At 40.6% G+C, this 16,376-nt stretch overlaps 1 protein-coding gene across 3 annotated transcripts in view; it reads right to left on the bottom strand.

The window, feature by feature from the left end:
- The window catches only part of LOC126484011 (uncharacterized), a 134,886-nt gene that overhangs the window by 73,499 nt on the left and 45,011 nt on the right, over positions 1-16,376 (bottom strand). For all 3 annotated transcript variants that reach the window (XM_050107331.1, XM_050107333.1, XM_050107332.1), the window contains exons 2-5: positions 14,708-14,912; positions 3,636-3,832; positions 3,312-3,546; positions 1,039-1,198 (exon numbers count right to left, since the gene is read on the bottom strand). In XM_050107331.1, coding sequence (XP_049963288.1) covers positions 1,039-1,198; positions 3,312-3,546; positions 3,636-3,832; positions 14,708-14,912 — 797 coding nt within the window. The remainder of the gene's footprint in view (positions 1-1,038; positions 1,199-3,311; positions 3,547-3,635; positions 3,833-14,707; positions 14,913-16,376) is intronic.

Here is a 16,376-nt window from a genome sequence, read left to right as displayed (position 1 = left end):
CAATTTAAAACAGTGCACTTTAACTGATATGCACTGAGAATGCAGGTGGCCATTTGCAGCAATTTTCTATTGACAAGAGCATTCAAATTAAAGTTTCTGACCAAAACATGCAAACTTTGAAGTCATGAAGGTGGTGCACAACTTTGTTTAGTTTACTTAAAGTCAAAAGTTTTTTTCTTTCTCATCAGTTTCTGTGTAACCTTTTGCCTACGTTTAGTCAGAAACTGGTCTACTCCTAGGCAACAGCTACAGTGCAGTTCATAACAGCTCAGAGGCTTCGATAGTGAATAACTGTTGCATCCCACTTCATCATTTAATATATAATAACAAAATTCATATATGGTGGAGATTTAAAATTATACTATGGCCTGAAATTTTGATATAATAGGTATATTATATAATTGTTGTGAACAGATATACCTGATGAAGTGTATTAAAGAAATAAATAAAATGGACAACACAAAAGTCTATTATTGTATGTATCCTACACTTGCACTGAAAAGCAACCAAAGATGACTAAGAACACAAAGTAATGTGGCAAACTGGTACAATTAACAACTAAATGCACAACAGAACTTACAGTCAGAATGGTAAAATCATTTTCATGCATGCATGACAGTGTAGTATGTCTGCAGACTGAATGTCTTGTGTCCTGGGAACTCTACATTTGATACAACTCATTATTACTGAATTCTGAAGAAAAAAAAATTTAAAACTTGAATCTGAGGCACAAATATGAAACTGTGAAACAATATTTTGATTTTGAACACGTTTCCTGATCAAGTTGTCGAGTTCTGCTTCTAGGTTATTGGCTGTTGTGACCACCCGGACAAATACAAAATTTATTCACTACCCATATATCCCCTCTGACATATGTGGGTTATGATGAGTAATTACTAGGATGTGTTTCTTTACTATCTACTGAAACGTTAACAATTCCCTGGTCTTAACAAATTAAATAATTTGTTAAAGAATACTGCCACTCGCAACAGTATTAAGTTAATTACAAACAAACAAACAAACAAATTGATAACTTACCCTGAAATGATGGTTTAGCAGGGTGAAAGTGATAGGTGCTTTTTTGTTTAACACCACTCCATGGGGTAGGTTTCTTGGTATTTTCTTTTTTCAGCATTTCAAGGTGTGGGACAGTCTGCATTTTATTCACTGACCTTGCTATTCCAGGGTCATTTTCAGCCTATAGCATTCAGAAACAAATTAGCAAACAGATAATTGAGAACATTCATACTTATGGCTCAAAATTAGTCATCAGGTGCAAAAAGGATACATTACACAAACTCTGGAAAAAGAATGAAGGGCAGTCAACTCAGATTTGGTCTTACAAGATTTAAATCAACTGCAGAAAAATAAAGTGAATTCTTTCCCCATGCAAATAAGAAGTAATTCAGATTAGTTGTTCAATAAAGTCTACAGTAGGGTATACAGATGTCTCATTCTGCTTTACGAAGAAATAAATTGAGACCGGCTGTACTAGCCAAAAAGTGCTGTTTAAGTTACTTCCTGATGTCTTAACACTTGTCTTTTCATCTCATCCCTTCTTCTAGCTAATATTTACACATATTTTTACCTCACTAAATCAGAGTGATCTACTCATTCAATGAGGTTTCAGGATTGCTCCAACAGAAACCTATGTACATGTGTCTCCATATCAATTTTAGGTATAAAAACAGTGACTGGCACCAGCAACGTTCAGTGTAAAACTCACCTGAAGATGGTTGAATTTCAGTCAGCCAAAATATTGTGGCAAGTCATCTGGCTCCATGTCAAAAACCTCATGCAATATTCATTATGCTGGGAAAATTCCAAAATCAACTTCCTCATTTCTTATCAGTCCATTTAATAATTTTTAGTATTCTTCAGTGTACATTATATCTCAAAATCTTGCCAAATTAGATTTATTTATTTATTTTTGTTGCCAAATTTGAGGCCTATTTGGTCTAAGTTGGTGTGTTTGTCAAACTCTGCGTAATTTACTAAATTTTGTGTTATTCTTACTAACTGCATCATCACATCAATGTTTGTTACACACGAGATGTAGTCTGTTTAAATTTATACACAAACCTCAACCTTGAGGAGATTACAAGTCAAAATGCTGTTTTTAACATTAAATAATCATCAGTTACAAATATTAGTAAACACCATCATTAGATTTATAACATTTTACAGCAAAATTATAAATTTTTCAATATCATCATAAAATCGCCAGTTTAACGTTGTTTCATTAAAAACTGCTAATTTTGTGTTATTCATTTTTGCGGAATTCTCCTGTCCCTAGTTACATACAGACTTTTGCAACTAATACAAATCGTATGTGGACTGTATTGGGTTTACTTTATTTTAAACATCTTCAGCGGTCAGATTTTTCATTTCCTACTTTATTTTTTATGTTATACACACAGGTGTACTGACTGTATTTTTATCTCCGTATTGTGTATATCTACTTGCATACAAGGTGCAGGTGCACAATACGAAAAGCAAAATACATTCAGGGCCAGTGAAGCTCAACATACTAAAAATCACATCTATGTGTAGAAACACATTAGGAATGAAGTAGGAAACAAAAAGCAGACCAATGCATTTAAATGACACTAAACAAATGTAGTCTAAATAAGATTTTTATAACAGTTCCAAAAGATGGTATGTAATCTATATATTTGAAAAATGTACAGTTAGTTTGTAACAATAGGTTTGTATGTGGCAGGATTCCTTCAGCCAGCCAACGTTCAAAGCTTGGAACTTCTTATGCTGAAATATTCATGAAGATCTAACTACTCAACACAAACTTTAATGCAATATGCCAAAGATTCCAAAATAATGGATCTAAGCACCTCACTAGCAGCTGCAACAGACATGGGTTAAAGCAGCTATCGTCACATTCCTTCTTGTACTCCCCAGCACAAATTTAAAGCAAAAAGTGCTGGTATTATTTATTTCTGTATTATATAAACAAGCAAGAACTCCTTACATGAGAACCAATTCAATGTGATTAAATAAATAGTATACAGTCAAAAACAGTTGTAGTGAACAGTGACTGGGGGGGGGGGGGGGGGGGGGGGGGGACTGCTCTACTGAATCAGTTGACAACACAGCATATATTTAACACATAGGAAATCTCAAATACAATAAAATTACAATGCAAAAGAGAATTTATCTTATCACCGGTACGCTTTCAGTTTAATGTTCTATACTGACAGGTGAGAATAATATCAATATTTATAATGTACGAAGCAGTAATGAGGATTATGAATTTGGAGTAAGTGCCTTTTAAGGAAAGAAAAACTGTACAGTACCTCATATATGTTGACAGGATCTGTGTTTCTCTGGGGCATTAAGTTTTCTTTGGAATGTAGAGTACCAGGGAAACTTGACTTAACTCTACCACCAATGCGAACACTTGGAACTTTGTGTTTCTTCCCAAAAGTTGTCAAAACATTGCCCACTCTTCTCTCTTCCTCCACAACATTTTCTTCAGGTGCTGCCAGTGATTTATCCAAAACACGTCGTGCCACAGCAATTTCAAAGTTTCTAAAAAGAAAATTTTGTTTCTACATTGATTAATAACAAAAGCATTAGAATCTGTAAATCTTAAACCTATGAAGAAACATCCAACTTACTGTCGAGCACGTATAAGTTCATCTATAGGCTGTGCATTTCTTCCTATGCCCGTAAGGAGTACTTTGTTTGCTTGCTTTAAATCATCATTTTCATACAACTCATATGCCCAATACCTATAAAAAAGTGCACACTGGCTTCCAATTCCATGACAGTGAAGTTGGCTATAAAGTTCTAAAGGATTTTCCAGCTTCTCCAACTATAAAATAAAGAGTCAGGAATGTAGCACTATGTGGAAACATAAGTCATTGAATTACTTCCTTTTAAACTTGGGCTACAAAGCCTTGTCAAATAGAGCAAGATACGTAAATTTAAAATCTGTGGACAAAGTAAATAGGCATAAAACACTACTTGTTTCCTCACAGAAACACTGCATTTGAATATTTGTCTTTCAATAAAATACAACAAACTAACATTTTATGAATTCTCATTATACAATGTTTTGTGTGGGAAATACCACAACTTTTTTACTTTAGTGTGTAAATTCCTCCTTTCCTCCTCATTATTTTCAAAAAACCGAACATAACATCTTAAAAACATGTAGCAATCATTAAACATATACAACCAACCAGATAATTATTATGCAAAAATATAAAATAACAGCTTTTGTCACTTTTTATACAATGGAGAATGTGTCCTAACTAGTACTGCACTACTGAATGGCTGGCAAGATAGGCTACCGGTAAGGATATAGAGGGCAAACAAAAACTTAGTTTCTGGAGGCGATTTTATTTCTACAACCAACTCAAGCAGCTGCAGCAAACACGTTGCGTGGCACTGCCCTCTAACAAAGGTTTATTGCTTAACATCTCAACCAAGCCATAGGTAGCTAGTCTCTCGCTAATCATGAAGCCTTACATGCTGTTGAATAGTAGAGTTTTGTCAGCTTCACATTTGTGATTTGAATTGCTACATTCTGGAGTGGTGTTTGTTATTCATTTACTCTGCTATCTCCACTGTCATTTATCTCTGGAGCTATCTGTTTCATTCTACTGTCTCTATGTTGTCACTAGTTTGAGTTAACATAAATTCTGTTCTACCGCAAAGTAATATAGAAGAATGGCAACAACTGCAGCAACAGCAAGAAAAACAGTGGAAACCGCACCAGCAACAGAAGAACAGCTGTTTTGGCTTCTGAAAAAAACAGCAGCAGTCGGCTTCTCTGATTTGCAGTCCTCCCTATCCAGCATTTGCTTGTTTGGACAAGGTAAACAAGAGCTGGGAGGTCTGTTTCCATTATTTTCTTCTTCACTGCAATTCAAGTCAAATAAATGACCCTGGACATGAGTGTGTGCTCTTACTGTCTTCTAGTACTAAACTAAAAAGTGGTGAAAAAATTACATTCATTACATTCACTCTCGGATCTACATTGTTGCAGCTAGGCTACAGTTCAATCGATCTCTTAAGCAACGTAAGCAATCCTATGCAGCATGGACTGCTGACTCAGAAAGCTTGGCACACTAGAGTGATTTTTGGTTGGTTGGCTGGATTGGAGTCAGTCAGTCAGTCCCTCCAACCTTGGAATAACTAAAACCGATAAAACCTCACACTATAAGAGAGATAAAACAGGCCCCATAAAGAAAGGAGTGGGAAGGCAAAGGGCAGGGGTGAACCACCCACCCCCAGTCGAAGCCAGTACAATTGAGGCGAAAGGGGGAGCAAGACGGTCTGCCATCCCCTCGACCCACCGGTAAGGTTGAAGGTCCCACACTTCAATAAAGTGATAAAAATCCCCATCACGAAGAAATCCTAAAACTAGATCAGTCACTGAGGCATTGTCAGCTAATGCCAGGGGTAGCGAGTCAGGAAAGCTGAAAGTCCGTCACAGGACGGCTAAGTCAGGACAGTCTAGTAAAAGGTGAATCACAGTCAGCATTGATCCACAACGACAGAGAGGGGGGTCCTCACAACGGAGGAGATATCCATGAGTCAGCCAAGCATGGCCAATATGAAGTCAGCAAAGGACGACAGAGGCTTTACGAGAGGCCCGTAAGAAGGACCACCACGTAGTTGTAGAATCCTTTATCACCCTGAGCTTGTTTGGCAAAGACAGTGTGTGCTATTCTGTATTCCAATGTCCCAAAACCCAACGACATAATGCCGAGTGAAGGTTTATTTCCGGAATGCCAATAGCAAGAGATGGCCCGTTAGTAGCCAATTTAACCAGTTGATCAGCAAGTTCATTGCCAGGAATCCCAACGTAGCCTGGGGTCCAACTGAAAACCGCTGAGCATCCACGTTGATCAAGGAGAGAAAGGGAGTCCTGGATAGCTATGACCAATGTGTGGCAAGGGAAGCACTGGCCGATAGCATGCAAACTGCTCAAGGAGTCACTATATATAGTGAAGGACAGTCCTGAGCAGAAGCAGACATGGTCCAGTGTACACAAGATGGCTACCAATTCTGCAGTAAAAGCACTACAGCCATCTGGCAAGGAACGAAGTTCCATGTGTCTCGCATAGGTGTAAGCATAACCTGTGTGACCAGCAACCATGGAGCCTTCAGTATAAATCACTTCTGAACCCTGGAATTAACTGAGGAGACAGTAGAATTGGTGGCGAAGGGCCTCCGGAGGGATAGAATCCTTTGAATTGATGGAGAGCTCAAGACAGACCTGTGGCTGAGACACACCAAAGATGGGTACGTGCGTGAGTGGAGAAAAGAGGCATTAAAGGTAAGTGCTGGAGCTCAGAAAAATGCGACTGAATGTGGGCAGCCATGTACGCCCACATTGTGGCCGCCACCATGGTGGGTAGATCTCCACGTCTGGATAAAGGAGGCCATAATAAGGGTGCTTTGGGGGTGCAGTGAATGTGGAGCGCGTAAGATATCAGCTGTTGTTGGCACAAGACTCGCAGCAATGGAATCCTCGCCTCTGCGAGAAGCCTAATCTGTGGGCTAGTCAGGAAGGCACCAGTCGCAAGTTGGACCCCACAATGGTGGGTGGGGTCTAGTATCTGCAATGCTGAAGGTGACTCAGAACCATAGACAGGACTACCGTAGTCCAAACGAGACTGGACCAGTGCTTTGTACAATCGCTGGAGAATAGAGCGGTCTGCACCCCGGGTGGGATTGGACAGACATCTAAGAACATTGAGACGTAACCAGAACATCCTCTTCAGCTGGTGAAGATGAGGGAGCGATGTCAACCGGGCATCGAAGACCACACCCAAGAAGCGATGGGTGTCCACCACCTCGAGCGATTGGTCACCGAGGAACAGGTCCGGATGGGGATGGCAGAACGGCAGAAATGCATGACACACGACTTGGCCACTGAAAACTGAAAGCCATGGGAGAGAGCCCAAGATTGTGCCCGGTAGATTGCCCCTGTAGACGGCGTTCTGCAGCGCCCATCATTGAGGGCAATAAAGATAAAAAATCGTCCGCATACAAAGAGGGGGCAGCCCCCACCAGTCCATTAATTGTGACGAGAAACAGACGGATGCTCACCCTATGGAACCCCATTTTCTTGCCGATGGGAAGTGCTGTAGGAGGAACCAACTTGGACCCGGAAAGAGTGACAAGGAAAAGTTACAGATAAAAACGGGCAGAGCACCACGAAGGCCCCAGTTGTGAAGGGTGGCGAGGACATGGTGCCGCCAGGTGGTGTCGTAGGCTTATGCAGGTCAAAGAAGACTGCAATGAGGAGTTGCCAATGGGCAAAAGCCGACCGGATAGCAGACTCCAGGTGGACTAAGTTATCCACTGTAGAGCGGCCAAGGCAAAAACCACCTTGAGTCGATGACAAAATTTCGTGAGATTCAAGGATCCAAAACAGCCGCCGACTCACCAGGCGTTCAAGGAGCACACAGAGGGTGTTGGCAAGGCTAGTTGGACAGTAGCTATCCAACTGAAGAGGTGGTTTCACAGGCTTCAACACTGGAATAACAATACTTTCCTGCCACTGGGTAGGAAATACCCCCTCACTCCACTGACGGTTGAAAAGGGACAGTATATGACAGTGGCAAGTCACCAATAAGTGATGGAGCATTTGGTTATGTATCTGATCTGGTCCAAGAGCTGTGTCAGGACAAAGGGCGAGGGCGCTGGCGAATTCCCACTCGCTAAATGGGGCTCCAAGCAGCGAGAAACGAAAGACAAAGGCAGTCGTTCCGAGCGCTCTTTACGGAAGAGGAACGTAGGCGGGTACTGAATTGATGCAGAGGCTTGGGTAAAGTTGAGCGAAATGCTCTGCGACAAAGTCCAGATGGGTAAGGACAACAAACACCATGCACAGAAATTCCTGCAACACCGGTAGCAGGACAATGGCCAAAAATTCACCAGAGTTTCGCCCAGAATTGTGAAGAGGGGGTGTGTGGTCCTATGGCAGCCGCATATCGTTCCCAGCAAATCCGTTTCTGAAATTTGATTAGCTAACAGGTCCGGGCACAGAATTGTTTGAAGACCAGAAGGAGAGCAGTAGAAGGGTTAGTGACAGCGCAATTCATCAGGTTGTACGGACTGCCGTTTCACATTGCTTTGAGCCTGGTCCATCTGCATAACCCTGGACCGATCTGCCAGATACGTCATCCAACTGTTTGTTTAAAAATAACCATCTCAAGGCATCTTTTTCATCCACGCAGTGCCGACACCTTGCACAAGATGAGTATTAAGTGTGGCTTCGTTTGACTACAGTAGTCCAAAATAAGTGACCTTTTAGTCATTTATCTCCAAACTGTGGTCTTAATATTTAAATAGCAGTATTTAATTCTTTGATTTTAAGTTAAAATTTAACTTATCAATAAATTGTTATTTCCATGAAATAATAACCAGTTGATTTGTGGGTCTGGTCCTTCAGACTGTCGGATTCACCACTGACGTTATTTTATTTCAATAAAATTAAACACATTTGGTGACAAAAATATGCATTTCCTTGGAGTCGGAAGACAGATTTAAAATGCATTCACTGATTTCAGAAATAACCTCAGAGAAAAGTAGGCCTCTTGAAAGAAGTGTATAAGGCGGTGAAGAGTTGTGCAAACCAGCACTATAGGTGACCGCCAACAAAAAGCTGGTTCTACTATGTCCATTATTGTCAGTTATTACACACTGTTTTATGTCTATTAATTTAGTGGCATTTTGTGTCCGCCTGCTCAGCTGAGTGGTGATGTGTTTGCCTACCATGTAGCAGGCCCACGTTCGATTCCCGGCCGTGATAGAGATTTTCTCCACTAGTGGACCGGGTGTCGTGTTGTCCTCCTCATCATTTCATGATCCCCAACACACAACTCTGCCAATACGGCATCACCTGAATGAAGACTTGCAACCCGGCTTCTGTCATCAATACCATACTATCATTTCATTTTACAGATACTGTGTGATTTTTCTTTCGAGAAATGTATGAGTTCATAGTGTGGAAACAGCCAGTGACTGCCACAATTTTTTTTTCCTTCTTGTCATCTATACTTTCTAATATACTGTATACTTTCAAAGTGCCAAAATGTACTAGAAATTATAAAGTGTCTATAAAACACCCCACTGCACAATGTATGTGTAGTGAGGCAGTCACAATTCCTGAAATACATTGCCCCTGGGCTCTGGCTTGCCGAGGAGCACCACAGTCCTGGGTCCATGACAAAAATCCGCCACAGTAAGCCACACACAAACAGATACGGTCTGCGGGCAGATCAGTGAGACTAGATCCGGTGGGCAGAGCCTGCACTTTAGTGGGACACAATGGCCTTGCTTCAGATCAGCAGGCCCGATCTGTTAGAGATACCCACAGAAAGGCCTGCGTTTTTGGCCTGTTGTGGAAGTCATTCCTGTGGCCAGCTAGTCACAAGTTTCAGACAGCACGTTGATGAAATGAGACCGTGGTGATCAATCCATGCAACAGATAACTTGCACGAATACTCTGAGAATCAATACTAATGAGGATAGGTAGCAATTCACTGTGAAGATGATCGCTCAGCCACAGATAGACACGTAGAAAAGACAATCACACTCTCACAACGAAATTTTTGGTCACAGCCTTAGTCAGAAAATGAGGGCACACACACTTCCACGTGATTACTCAGACAAACTCGTGCACACATGACCGCCATTTCCAGCTACTGAGTCAATAGTCTCTAAGAATCAGATCCAAACAAACCACTCCTGAAGTCTTCCTGCCTCTTGCAGGCAGCTGCTAGGCTATTGGCAAGAAGGGCAGCACTGACTGCAAGGTGAGGAGAATGGTAAGAAGGGGAGAAGCAGTAGGAATGAGGCAGTAGGGAAACAGTGCACATACTTGGCTGTGCCCAGCCAGTGACACTATATGACATCTCAGTAGACAAACCACGTCATCTACTGAGATATATGATTTTTCCAGTGTTTTCAAATTTCCCTGATATTGCCCTGATTTCCCATACACATTTGAAATTCCTTGATTTCCACAAATTGTGGCAACCCCGATATTCATAAAGTGAATAGTTTGCATGTTTGCACGGGGTGAATGAAATGTACTGTCACATGCATGTTCCATGCAGGACATGGCAGCTCTGTCCTGTACCTACACATGCTCCTGCTGAAGTGACAGTCGAAAAGTAATTTTCGACAGGCTATAGGGTTCGTACTGAGGCATACAGACAGTCATTTTTCTCATGCTATTTGCGAGCGGAACAGGAAAGGAAATGACTGGTGGTACAGAGTACCCTCCACCAAGCACTGTACTGTGTCTTGTGGATTATGTATGTAGATGTACGAAATGTGATCCAAGGCTTGCTGTTTCAAAACTACCTGCAATTATTAAAATGTTTCAGATCAATATCTTACTGACACTAACAGTACATTGACTGTCAGTCTGCCAGAGGTGGAAAAGTTAGTAATGACAGCAATGCCTCTAAAAACACTACAGATATAAGTTACCTATGAGGGTGGAATGCAATGATAATACGCCAGATATGGAGAACCATCCTTATTATTTGTCAGTCATTTAAAAGAGTCCTATGGCATGATCTGCATTATTATAACATAGCTGGGACACCCCCCCATGAACCATGGACCTTGCCGTTGGTGGGGAGGCTTGCGTGCCTCAGCGATACAGACGGCCGTACCGTAGGTGCAACCACAACGGAGGGGTATCTGTTGAGAGGCCAGACAAACATGGGGTTCCTGAAGAGGGGCAGCAGCCTTTTCAGTAGTTGCAGAGGCAACAGTCTGGATGATTGACTGATCTGGCCTTGTAACATTAACCAAAACTGCCTTGCTGTGCTGGTACTGCGAACGTCTGAAAGCAAGGGGAAACTACAGCCGTAATTTTTCCCGAGGACATGCAGCTTTACTGTATGATTAAATAATGATGGTGCCTTCTTGGGTAAAATATTCCGGAGGTAAAATAGTCCCCCATTCGGATCTCCGGGCGGGGACTACTCAGGGGGACGTCGTTATCAGGAGAAAGAAAACTGGCATTCTATGGATCGGAGCGTGGAATGTCAGATCCCTTAATCGGGCAGGTAGGTTAGAAAATTTAAAAAGAGAAATGGATAGGTTAAAGTTAGATATAGTGGGAATTAGTGAAGTTCGGTGGCAGGAGGAACAAGACTTTTGGTCAGGTGATTACAGGGTTATAAATACAAAATCAAATACGGGTAATGCAGGAGTAGGTTTAATAATGAATAAAAAAAATAGGAGTGTGGGTTAGCTACTACCAACAGCATAGTGAATGCATTATTGTGGCCAAGATAGACAGAAAGCCCATGCCTACTACAGTAGTACAAGTTTACATGCCAACTAGCTCTGCAGATGATGAAGAAATAGATGAAATGTATGACTAGATAAAAGAAATTATTCAGGTAGTGAAGGGAGACGAAAATTTAATGTCATGGGTGACTGGAATTCGTCAGTAGGAAAAGACGAAAATTTAATGTCATGGGTGACTGGAATTCGTCAGTAGGAAAAGGGAGAGAAGGAAACATAGTACGTGAATATGGATTGGGGGGGAAGGAATGAAAGAGGAAGCTGCCTTGTAGAATTTTGCACACAGCATAATTTAATCACAGCTAACACTTGGTTCAAGAATCACAAAAGAAGGTTGTATACCTGGAAGAATCCTGGACATACTAAAAGGTAACAGATAGATTATATAATGGTAAGACAGAGATTTAGGAACCAGGTTTTAAATTGTAAGACATTTCCTGGGGCAGATGTGGATTCTGACCACAATCTATTGGTTACGAACTGCAGATTGAAACTGAAGAAACTGCAAAAAGGTGAAAATTTAAGGAGATGGGACCTGGATAAACTGAAAGAACCAGAGGTTGTACAGAGTTTCAGGGAGAGCATAAGGGAACAATTGACAGGAATGGGGGAAAGAAATACAGTAGAAGAAGAATGGGTAGCTCTGAGGGATGAAGTAGTGAAGGCAGCAGACGATCAAGTAGGTAAAAAGACGAGGGCTAGTAGAAATCCTTGGGTAACAGAAGAAATATTGAATGTAATTGATGAAAGGAGAAAATATGAAAACGCAGTAAATGAAGCAGGCAAAAGGGAATACAAACGTCTCAAAAATGAGATCGACAGGAAGTGCAAAATGGCTAAGCAGGGATGGCTAGAGGACAAATGTAAGGATGTAGAGGCTTGTCTCACTAGGGTAAGATAGATACTGCCTACAGGAAAATTAAAGAGACCTTTGGAGAGAAGAGAACCACTTGTATGAATATCAAGAGCTCAGATGGCAACCCAGTTCTAAGCAAAGAAGGGAAGGCAGAAAGGTGGACGGAGTATATAGAGGGCCTATACAAGGGCGATGTACTTGAGGACAATATTATGGAAATGGAAGAGGATGTAGATGAAGACGAAATGGGAGATAAGATACTGCGTGAAGAGTTTGACACAGCACTGAAAGACCTGAGTCGAAACAAGGCCCCGGGAGTAGACAACATTCCATTAGAACTACTGATGGCCTCGGGAGAGCCAGTCATGACAAAACTCTACCATCTGGTGGGCACGATGTATGAGACAGGTGAAATACCCTCAGACTTCAAGAAGAATATAATAATTCCAATCCCAAAGAAAGCAGGTGTTGACAGATGTGAAAATTACCGAACTATCAGTTTAATAAGTCACAGCTGCAAAATACTAACGCGAATTCTTTACAGACGAACGGAAAAACTGATAGAAGCCGACCTCGGGGAAGATCAGTTTGGATTCCGTAGAAATGTTGGAACACGTGAGGCAATGCTGACCTTACGACTTATCTTAGTAGAAAGATTAAGGAAAGGCAAACCTACGTTTCTAGCATTTGTTGACTTAGAGAAAGCTTTTGACAATGTTAACTGGAATACTCTGTTTCAAATTCTGAAGGTGGCAGGGTAAAATACAGGGAGCGAAAGGCTATTTACAATTTGTACAGAAACCAGATGGCAGTTATAAGAGTCGAGGGGCATGAAAGGGAAGCAGTGGTTGGGAAAGGAGTGAGACAGGGTTGTAGCCTCTCCCCGATGTTATTCAATCTGTATATTGAGGAAGCAGTAAAGGAAACAAAAGAAAAATTCGGAGTAGGTATTAAAATCCAGGGAGAAGAAATAAAAACTTTGAGGTTCGCCGATGACATTGTAATTCTGTCAGAGACAGCAAAGTACTTGGAAGAGCAGTTGAACGGAATGGACATTGTCTTGAAAGGAGGATATAAGATGAACATCAACAAAAGTAAAACGAGGATAACGGAATGTAGTCGAATTAAGTCGGGTGATGCTGAGGGTATTAGATTAGGAAATGAGACAGAGTTTCGCTATTTGGGGAGCAAAATAACTGATGATGGTCGAAGTAGAGAGGATATAAAATGTAGACTGGCAATGGCAAGGACAGCGTTTCTGAAGAAGAGAAATTTGTTAACATCGAGTATAGATTTAAGTGTCAGGAAGTCGTTTCTGAGCGTATTTGTATGGAATGTAGCCATGTATGGAAGTGAAACATGGACGATAACTAGTTTGGACAAGAAGAGAATAGAAGCTTTCGAAATGTGGTGCTACAGAAGAAAGCTGAAGATAAGGTGGGTAGATCACGTAACTAATGAGAAGGTATTGAATAGGATTGGGGAGAAGAGAAGTTTGTGGCACAACCTGACTAGAAGAAGGGATCGGTTGGTAGGACATGTTTTGAGGCATCAAGGGATCACAAATTTAGCATTGGAGGGCACCGTGGAGGGTAAAAATTGTAGAGGGAGACCAAGAGATGAATACACTAAGCAGATTCAGAAGGATGTAGGTTGCAGTAGGTACTGGGAAATGAAGAAGCTTGCACAGGATAGAGTAGCATGGAGAGCTGCATCAAACCAGTCTCAGGACTGAAGACAACAACAACAACAACAACAGCTGGGACACTACTCAAATAATGTATGTTACATTTTGCCTGGTCTAGGCCAATAAGTTGTACATTTTACAACAGATCAGTTTGGAATAGCACACATTAAATTTCAATGCAAGTCCTTTTTGTCTATCAAGCTACCTAAAAGAAAACAATATTTGCCACCCATTTAAACCAAACTCTAAAATGTACACAAAAACACCTGGAAGGAGCATGTAAACTCAAAAAAAGTTTCTTAGTAATGCAAAGAGCGAAAGTTAGAGATAAACAGAGAGATATGTACAGTCCACATTAACAGTGATGATTATCTGAACAGCGAGAAGGAATCTGCTAACTAGATCATACGAATGTTTCTGAATTGAATGCCCATTGTGAATATGAAAGTATGATACCTCTGAAATATAAAAAAAGGAGACAAAACTGTAGTTTACAAGACTGTTTACTTTTCAAACCCAGTGGTAAGACAAGTACAATTTACTAGCCTGCCTTTGTAACACAACTGCGGAGGGGTGTGGGGGGGGGGGGGGGGGGTGTTAATCCCTGATCCTACTAGATGTATTTGTTTTGCCTAAAAACTAAAAATACGCAAAATAAAACTTCCCAAGAACGGAGCTAAAATAAAACTTCAGCTTAAAACTAACTCTCTATCTAACAGGGAACCATCCTTCATGTACGTCATGCAAGTTTTGTTTCTCTAAAAAGACCCTGTCAAAATAATACATCCACTTAGAATTAAATAACATGTTGATCATTTGTTTATCAACCAGTTCACAACTTTTGTTTTACTCACATATTTTATCCAAAGCTTAACAAGCCGGATGTCTTGAAAATATTCCGTTGACTCCTTAAATCGAGTTAAACAATTCTGTAAAAGTGTCATCAGATTTCCTTCTTTTCCATCTTTTGGAAAGCTCTGCTCCACCCATTCAACATACTCAAACCAAATACTTAGTGGATCATCTCCATCATAAGTTCGAAGCAGTAATTCATATTCCCTGAAACAAGTATACAAAATATTAACTGAAACCCAAAATTATCATTTACATAGTGATGTCTTTCACAATCTATAGGCACTCAGTAATTTTGAATAGTGCCACAGAACACTGCTGCAGATAAATCAGAATCATACGTATAACAAGAGGCAACAAGCTAACATTCGTGAGAAGCTCCACATCTGGGGTCCCCAATCTTTTGGCTTACTTGGAGCATATTGGATGAAGAGGAGTATTTTTGGGCCATACATAATATACGTAACATTAAAAACAACTGCTAAGAAAAAGAAAGAAAATCACCTGTTCACACATTTCAGTAGTTTAGAATGTATCAATTTATGATTCTTCATTCCAGAAAAGCAATATGGGAGTAATTAAATTTTACATTTTATATTATAAGTAAGTGCAAATCATAAAATTAGTGTGACACTTTACTTTGAAATTGGGAAACTGAAGTATCAATATCAGGTTCAATCAAAGTGGTTACACTTCTCAGGGTATTCTCAAGGTGTCCATCTGAGAAAATAGCTGTTCACAAATGTACATTCTTCCAAACAAAGATTATATATACAACGTATAACTATGCAGCAAGGGGTATTTCCCTCTGGGCAGGTATCATTTGTCTAATAAAGGTACATGATCCAGTTTTTCTTTCAGTTGGTTGTTAGATTGTAACTTCGTGCATTCCAAAAATTAATTTCATTATACACCTGTAAATTTCTGGTTTCACAGCAGCAGTTAAACAACAGACCAGCTCTTCTGACAGATTAGCCGGTTATATGAATGGGACTCTAGGAGTTCATGTATATAGCACAGGTGGCAATGATAAGAACGGGATGGACCAATGAGATAATAGCACTGTGTGGCAGAAGTTTCAAACTGAAAATACTCAATTTATCCCTGCCTTACAAAAAACAGAATCTCTCTCTCTCTCTCTCTCTCTCTCTCTCTCTCTCTCTCTCTCTCTCTCTCTCTCTCTCTCTCACACACACACACACACACACACACACACACACACACACACACTCATTCACACACACACCCCAAGTATGTGATGGACACTCATTTCTTGGGCCACACATACTTGCTTTGGGCAGCATGTGGCCCACAGGTTACAGGTTAGACACCCCTGCTCTATAGTAGCAAATTACCTGCTAAAGCAGATGAAAAACAAAGATCTGCATGAAAACTGCATAAACAGTAATTACTTATGGGATCTACATTTGTAAAATTTTAAAATGTAGCAACTACCTATCTAACCAAAGGATTTTTTTATTGTATTGACTAATATCACATAAGGTGACAGAAAGTATACATGACTATTTAAAGGTATCTGCACTGAGAAACTGCAAGGATGTCATCATCTAATGTAGGCCTATATAAACATTCCTTTATGTTGGATATGGCTTTGTTGTTAAATGAAGAGCCAGGACCTGCCTAAAGTCCAAATCTGTCGTATTTCCTCTA

The sequence above is a fragment of the Schistocerca serialis genome, chromosome 6, assembly GCF_023864345.2.
Source record: "Schistocerca serialis cubense isolate TAMUIC-IGC-003099 chromosome 6, iqSchSeri2.2, whole genome shotgun sequence".
In the NCBI taxonomy this organism is placed as follows: domain Eukaryota; kingdom Metazoa; phylum Arthropoda; class Insecta; order Orthoptera; family Acrididae; genus Schistocerca; species Schistocerca serialis.
This window is presented reverse-complemented; position numbering and strand designations above follow the sequence as displayed.